Genomic DNA, 8,262 nt, shown 5'->3' with positions numbered 1-8,262 from the left:
GAGCTTTGGAGGAGGAGAGAGAATTATAGAGCCCAGGTCTTCCTGACCTTGACTTTTATTTCTCCTGTCTTTATAGTGTCTTAGAAATTGAGGGTTTTGACACCGTCCTGGGCATTAGTAAGGAACTGAAGCAATAACTAGGAGTGATCATTAGAAAGTGTTCTGAGTCTTACTATGCATCAAGTGCCAAAATAAATTCCAGGTGAATTAAAAAGTTAAAGGATAAATATCATAACAAAAGAATGAGAAGAAAGTTTAGCTGATCCTAAGATGGCAAAGGCCTGTCAAAACACAAAAACAAAATAGGAAACACCAACAGGTTTGAAATATATGTACACGAAATTAAAAAATTCTACATAGTTTTAAAGTCACTCCAAAAATTAATAGGATAGAGTTAATAGGAAATAACAAGTTGGGAAAAATATTTGCAACATATGTGATTACTGGTTAATGGCCTTAATATGAAAGAATACATAATGGGGGGAGTGCCTAGCTGACTCACTCGGTAGAGCATGCGACTCTTCATCTCAGGGTCGTGAGTTCAAGCCCCACACTGGGCGTGGAGCCTACTTAATTAAAAAAAAAAAAGGATACAGGGGCGCCTGGGTGGCTCAGTCTTTATGCGTCGGCCTTTGGCTCAGGTCATGATCCCAGAGTCCTGGGATGCAGCCCTGCATCGGGCTCTCTGCTCAGCGGGAAGCCTGCTTCTCCCTCTTCCACTCACCCTGCTTGTGTTCCCTCTCTCGCTGTGTCTCTCTCTGTCAAATAAATAAATAAAATCTTTAAAAAAAAGATACATAAGGAAAAAATGGATGATCGTCTCAATAGAAATATGCTAGGTACCAATAAGCACATGAAAAATATTAATTAAAATAACAGTGAAATATGATAAAATAGCATACAGTTCTTCAAGATTGACAGACATAGGGAAAAACATAATATCCAGTATCATCAAGGGTACAAAGAAAGGGGCATTCTCAAACATTTACAATTGCAATGTAAATTGGTTTGATTTTTCTGGAGGGTAATTTGGCAGTTTATATTATAAACCTTAAAATATGCATAACTTTTGACTCAGGAATTTCTCCTCTAGGAATTGATCTTTTTTAAAGATTATTTATTTGAGACACAGAGAGACAGAGAGAGAGCATGCTAGCACAAGCAGGGCAGAAGGGCAGAGGAAGAGAGAGAAGCAAACTCCCCACTGAGCAGGGTGTAGGGGTTGATCCCAGGACCCTGGGCTGACCTAAACCAAAGGCAGACACTTCAACCGACTGAGCCACCCAGGCGCCCCCTCTAGGAATTTATCTTAAGGAAATAATCAAGGATGTGCACAGAGACTTATCCACAAGAATATTTACTACAGTGTTATTTTTAAAATGACAAATCCTGGGGAGGGGGGTATTGAATGGTCAGATTTGACAGAGTTGGGGAGTTGGCTACATGGTCTTCATTACTGTATGTGTTTCCTACTGTAACAAATTATCATAAAGTTAGCAGCTTAAAACAACATAAATTTCTTATCTCACAGTTCTATAGTTCAAAGTCTGACCGGAGTTTTACTGGGTTGCAATTGAGGGGCTGGCAGGACAGTGTTCCTTCAGGAGACTCCAGGTCAGAGTCTATTTCTAGCTTCTAGATGCTGTCCACATTCCTTGGCTCTGGCCCCCCCTTCTTCCATCTTCACACCCAGCAACATAGCATCTCTCAGACCTTTTTCATCACTTCATCTCTTTCTTTGACTCTTCTTTTACTGTCTTCCTCTTCCACTTTTAAGGACCCTTGTGATCACTTTGGGCTTATCCAGATAATACTCATAATTAGCTAATTAGCAACCCTAATTCCAGTTGCCATGTAACTATAGGTCCTGGGGATGAGGGCATTGAAGTCTTTGGGGGTCATTATTCTGCTACACTATTGTATTATTCCATATACTTATCTTTACAAAATATTTAATATTTTGTCATATTTAAAATACTAAACATTAAGAAACCCAAACCCAATGACCACTTTAGTGTATGGATGAAAGGAGGATGTATATTCACAGGATGAATGCTATGTGCACATTAAAAGTCATAATGTAGTAAAATATGTAGTAACATGGAACAATGTTCATTATAGGTAGTGGGGAGAAAATCAAGTCTACAAAAGAATATGCACAAGATGATAGCAATTATGTAAAACCCAAATCCCCAACAAACCTAAATCCAAGTAAATAAAAAATGTTTGGAAGGTTATAGGTCAAATTGTCAATAATGTTTATCTCTGGATAGTAATTTTAATTTTCTTCATTTTTTCTGCATTTCCCAAAACGCGTGAAATAAAAGGTGATGGAGAATGTCATCTAGGACATTTTTCTGGTCAAGCATTTCCCTGGTTTCCTAGCTTTTTTTTTTTTAAATTAACATATGTATTATTTGTTTCAGGGGTACAGATCTGTGATTCCCCAGTCTTGGCACAATTCACAGCGTTCACCATAGCACATCTCCTCCCCAGTGTCCATCACCCAGCCACCCCATCCCTCCCAACCCCCTCCACTCCAGCAACCCTGTTTGTTTCCTGAGATTGAGTGTCTCTTATGGTTTGTCTAAAGGTTTTATTTATTTGTCAGAGAGAGCCTGGTTTCCTAGCTTTTGATCATATTCACACCCACCCCTCAAGCTTGTCCTCATCAAGAATATTTCAAGTCTGGCTCTCGACGCCGTTTTTTCAGGCCCGAGTTGTCGGCTCTGGAAGGTACAATTCTCAGGGGCAGGAAGGAGCCTTGCGGTGAACCAAGCTTAGTAGCGATTCGGTGCTTCTTAAAAACTTTTTCAGGGCGAAGCAAACCCAAGGCAGAGCCGCATCCCCCGAACTTAACCAGTTCCTTGGAAGCTGGATGCAAAGTATACGAAACTTTCATAATTTCGCGGCCACGGATTAATAGTTTTGATTAATGCTACTGGTTTTAATAAGCGAGTGGACACCTGCTGCACCGTAGAACCGCCGCAGAGCTGGGGCCCGGCGGCCGGGACCGTGGAGGGCCGGTCCGACGCGCCCGCCGGGTCCAGCTACGCGACCGGGCTGGGGCGGCCGCCGGCGCTCCCTTCTCCGCGGCCTAAGCCCCAGGCGGCTTCCCAGCCGGGCACACAACCTAAGCCTGGCCCCAGGCACCACTTGTCCGAGGCGGAGCCCTAGGGCCAACGGCCCTCGCCCAGGAGCCCCCTCGGCTCGCGCCGTCCAGGCCTTCGGAACTAGGGCGCCCTCACAGACCCCGCAGCCTGCGGTCTGCAGCCCCGGCCGAAGCCGACCCCACCACCGAGAGGAGCGCCTAGAGCGGACGGGCCCGCCCGCCCCGCCGCTCCGCTCCGCCCAGCCTCCTCTATCCCGGAAGTTGATGCCGCTCGCCGGATCGCGTGCTGCTCGCTAGGGGTGTCGCCTTAAAGATCGGGACTGGCTGGGATTGCGAAAGATCAACATGCCTGTGAGTTGTTTACTTCTGGCTTTCCATTTGTTTCGGGCTTCTTTGTCTGGGGGTCGCGGGGGCGCGTTCGCCCGACGCCTCGGCGGGCCCGGGGAGGGGTCCCTGCCGAACACGGCTCGGTGGCTCGGATCCGCGCAGCTCTTTCGCGCGTGGCGGACTTGTTGGGACTTGCCCGGGCAGCGCGGCGTGTCGGGCCCTGTTCTGGGCGTGGAGCGGGGAGGATGCGGGGCGGCCCTGGGCTCAGGTCTGGAGTCAGTGGCTAGGAGGGTCAGCTCCTCGGGTGACACTCAGCCTTCTTGGGTTTTGGTGGGCGCCCGTGAGACTATAATCTTTGGAGTCTTTCTGCTTTTCTTGCGCTGATTGGTTCTCGCCCCCTCTCGGAAGCGATTTTCTTCTTGTTTCCTTTTTAAAAACTGTTTTCGCAGTTGCCTTACATGTTAACTCCGTCAAGGACAGTCACGCTTCAGCCACTCAGAGTTCCTGTCAGATCAGATGTTGAACCCCGGGGGCAGGGGGCAGAAATCACCCCAGCGTTGGCACTCTGGGGTCTACCTCAGCGATTTCTGCTCTCGGCGGGCGCAGGGTTGGGGTCAAGTTCTTACCTAGCACCACAGTGGTGTTTTTATTGGAGACTGGTACTCAGTTGAGTAAAGAAGAACGGAATTTTAAGCGTATCATATGCTTCTTGATTCTCATGGAGTTCCTTTACCGGGACTTAGAGAACACAAGCATTATAAAGAGTATTGACTAAAGTTACTTAACAGGCGAAATAAATAACATCTGGCGTGTTGCCTCTGCTGAGTATGATTGTTATCCCTTGTCTTGTATGTATATTTCACATATGGTCAAATTCGCCAGCAGTGTGGATGCCTTCTAGCAATAATAATAATATGCTTTTTTATTCAGTTGGCTAGAGATTTACTACACCCGTCCTTGGAAGAGGAAAAGAAAAAACATAAAAAGAAACGGCTAGTTCAGAGCCCAAATTCCTATTTTATGGATGTAAAATGTCCAGGTAAAATTTAAATCTTAATTCCCTTCCCAAGGAAAATTTCTAAAGGGATTGCGAGTGTGGTGTGTATGTTTAGATAGATAAGTGAGGACCTTTTGTGGAGAAGTGGGATCACAGAATTGGAAATGTCAAAAAGGATATTTTCCTAATAAACTATCCAAACCATTGTAGAAACATTTGGGGGGAGGGGTTGCTGAAGATGAGACTCCAAAGGGAATAAGACATTTGATTTACTAAGTCGTTAAGCTGTTCAGATGATTCGTTTTCTTTTTTATGATGCAGTGAGAAGTATGTTGATTCTTTAGTGTTAAGCTGTGCTGCCCAGTGTGGTGGCCATTAGCTATAGGTAGCTACTGAGCACTTGAAATGTGGCTAGTCAGAGTGGAAAATATTCTTAAAGTGGAAAATATACACTGGATTTTTAACATGTAGCACACACACATAAAAACCATATTGATTACATATTGAAATGGTAATAATATTTTGGAAATACTAAGTTCAATAAAATATATTACTAATTTCACACGTTGGCTTTTTTAAACTTTTTTTTTATGTGACGACTGGCAAAGTTTTAAGTTAAATATGTGGCTTGCTATTGCACAGCACTAATGTTCTTCATCTATTACAAGGTCTTTACTAGAAATATGGTGAACAATAGGCTTTATTTTCTTCTGCTTTTCACTTTTAACATTGCCCTTTTTCTAGGTTGCTACAAGATTACCACGGTTTTCAGCCATGCTCAGACGGTGGTTCTTTGTGTAGGCTGTTCAACAGTGTTGTGCCAGCCAACAGGAGGAAAGGCCAGACTCACAGAGGGTATTTGTTTGGCATTTTCTAACCCAGGGATGAGGTTTTATGATTATAAATGTCCACCTTATTAAAAACCAGTTTAAAAGAAATCTTAAATTCATTATTACCAAAATAATTTTATCTTTTGTTGTATGCTCTTTCAGTAAAGAGTGCCCTGCTCAAATGGATAAGTTTATACCTTTGATTTTGCAAAGAACTCCTTTAACTATTGTTTCTCTTGGTCTGGAACACCTAATTCTGTGTAGTTATTTAGGCTGCTTAATTTGGAATGTTAAACATAAGTCAGAATGGAGCAAAACAGTAAGTACATACAATAGGACATAAGGGATTTTTAAAACCATAGAATTTTTTAAATTCTCTTGTAAATATTTTGTTTCATATGTATTTGACACATTTGACTGAAGACAGTTTTTATCATTGCTAGCTAGGCAACTGATAACTAAGGTATAAATTAAAGTGCCCTCAGTTTGATTTCTCAGAGCACCAACTTAATGGTTAAATAAAAATCCCATTTTATTTATTTTTTAAAAAGATTTTATTTTTAAGTAATCTCTACACCCAACATGAGGCTCAGACTTAAAATCCCGGAGATCGAGAGTCATATGCTCTACCAACTGAGCCAGCCAGGTGCCTCTAAAAATCCCATTTTAATTCCTCTTTCACTTTTGTGCAGTAAGAAAAAAATAGTAGTTATGTATATTGTTTTCCATAGTAGTACTTACAGATTTGTAATTCCATGGTGATACTTGAAATTTGCTTGTGATATTTTGGGGGTGTTGTGAATTCCATGTTGTTCTCACCAGAAGAGTTTTAAGTAGATTGGCAACAAATCCAACATCTGTTTTGCGTGAGCTGGTGAGATCTAAGTACAAAGTCAGTATACGATATTTAAGTGCAGTATTGCTCTCAAAAGTATACTTGTAAGATTTTTTAAACCTTTACATCATGTCATGATCTTGGAGTTTTGTGCCAATGGATGATTAATAGGGTATTAGAGTTTTCCTAATAGATTTGAAGAGTATTCTAATCAAAATCAGTTTCTTAGGAAAGTAATTCAGAATAACTCCTAAAAATTAAGATTGCATTTTCTGACAGCTTGGATTAAAGTCTTAACTGTTGACTTTAGGCTCATGGTCTTATATAGACTCTAATACAGCCTTCGAGAAACAGGAATAACAGTTATAGTCCCATCAGAATAAATTCAAATATATAAGATTTATTATAGTAAATTTCATACAAGGATAAATAACCTGTATGTGAATATTATTCTAATATTCCTAAAACTTAGGGTTTTTTTTTACTGAAAAAATACTTTTTGTCATTAAAACTACAGCAGAGATGGTGTACCTTGTGTTTAACATATTCTCGTGATTCCTTTGCAGGGTGTTCGTTTAGAAGAAAGCAACACTAATGATCCACACAGCCTCTCGAATTTGTGTTATATCGCAGAAAGCCTTATCAGTTCAGTAATTCCAGTTATCTACCAAGATAATGTAATTATGTTTAATTTTGTAAGGTTTACAACAGTGATGTCCTATTTTGGTGTCAGTTTTTCAATAAAGTTTTGATTATGGGCAAATTCCCCCTTTTTTTTTTTTAGTGTGTGTGAATATGCTGTATGTTTATATATACCGTGTGTGTGAATTTGGTATAAACATTTAAAAAAGTGTATTCTGATTAGTTTGTCTCATTTCAGGAGTAGAAACTGTAAATATTTAATTATCAGTCCTTTTCCAAATTGCTGTGTGGGCTAAATAATTAAAAAATGGAAAGAAGTCCATTATTTGTTAATTCTAAATAGTTTTGCCATTGTAACTATGGAAACACATGTATAGAAGTACATATTTAATGCAGTAACATTCAGTATAATTAAGCAGTAATTACAGTGTAAAGCCATGGATTTATGTGGCCCTAACATACTGCAAAATTTAGTAGATAACTGCAGCTGGGGTCTTAATTATAGGAAGCACCTTTTGGGGTAGGAAATTTGAGAGGAGGCATCAAGAGTAGCTTGATTTACCCTCAGGATGTCCTGGCTGAGAATGGCAGATGACATGGAATTTTCTGCTCCAGACACATGAGCACTCGTGACTACAGATGTCTGTTGGTGTACTTGCTTTTTATCACAGCAATGGCCCCAAACCCAGCTTCACAAAGATATGACATAATCAAAAGGAATGTGGTGCCATATAATGTCACTGAACTACCTGCAACTAGAATTAGGCATGGTATCCAAAAGGTATCAAGTATCAATGTTTTTGCTATGGTGCCCCAACTCACCTTAGCTTGCATAGTTTAGGAACCTTGGCCCCAAGGAGAGCCAGTGGGGATGACAGGCTATTGATAGGGAAGGGAGCAAAACCTATGATAACTAACTTAGAGGGCAAATCCCTGAAAGTTTCCTTGGAAATATTAGTGAAAGAGGATTGTACTTGGAAGAGCATATCTAAGGATTAAGTTATGGAGATCCTTGGCACTGGGAAGTGAATGGTGTATTGAGTTTTATTTCATTATTAATTTAAACAGTATTACTGGGCTTGAAAAATAATAGTACACTAGGACTTAAACTTCAAAGTCTGCCACACACTTTTTCATCTGACCGTTTTTCTTTAATACTATTATTTATACTGTGTTTTTTTAACGTAAACACTTTTTTTTAAGATTTTATTTTTAAGTAATCTATGCCCAATGTGGGACTTGAACTTAAAGCCCTTAGATCAAGAGTCACATGCTCCACCAATCCAGCCAGGCGCCCCAGACGTAAACATATTTTTAAAGAAAACTTACATCTCTTCTATAAATAGAAAATCCAGTTACATAAAGATAACTAAAAAATAAAATGGAATTCTTGGCTTCTGACCTGATCAGATGACAAATGGTTTCTTATCTGGTGTTCCTGGAAATCATCAGAAAAGGTTCTTCTTGTTCTTATTCCTATTCTTCATATAATGTAGATATCATAAAATTCAACATTTTA

The 8,262-nt window shown here is 40.5% G+C and overlaps 1 protein-coding gene across 1 annotated transcript; it reads left to right on the top strand.

The window, feature by feature from the left end:
* Positions 1 to 3,372: 3,372 nt before the first annotated feature.
* Positions 3,373 to 6,864, top strand: RPS27L (ribosomal protein S27 like). The gene is made up of 4 exons (XM_028100468.2): positions 3,373 to 3,463; positions 4,370 to 4,478; positions 5,181 to 5,291; positions 6,668 to 6,864. The coding sequence occupies exons 1-4, from the start codon at positions 3,458 to 3,460 to the stop codon at positions 6,694 to 6,696; spliced, it is 255 nt and encodes an 84-aa protein (XP_027956269.1). The 5' UTR covers positions 3,373 to 3,457; the 3' UTR covers positions 6,697 to 6,864.
* Positions 6,865 to 8,262: the final 1,398 nt, after the last annotated feature.

Source organism: Eumetopias jubatus, unplaced genomic scaffold (genome assembly GCF_037043125.1).
Source record: "Eumetopias jubatus isolate StellerSeaLion01/CBP00866 unplaced genomic scaffold, mEumJub1_p1.0 scaffold_7, whole genome shotgun sequence".
Classification (NCBI taxonomy): domain Eukaryota; kingdom Metazoa; phylum Chordata; class Mammalia; order Carnivora; family Otariidae; genus Eumetopias; species Eumetopias jubatus.
The sequence above is the reverse complement of the archived record's forward strand: the minus strand, read 5'-3'. Positions and strand labels throughout refer to the sequence as shown.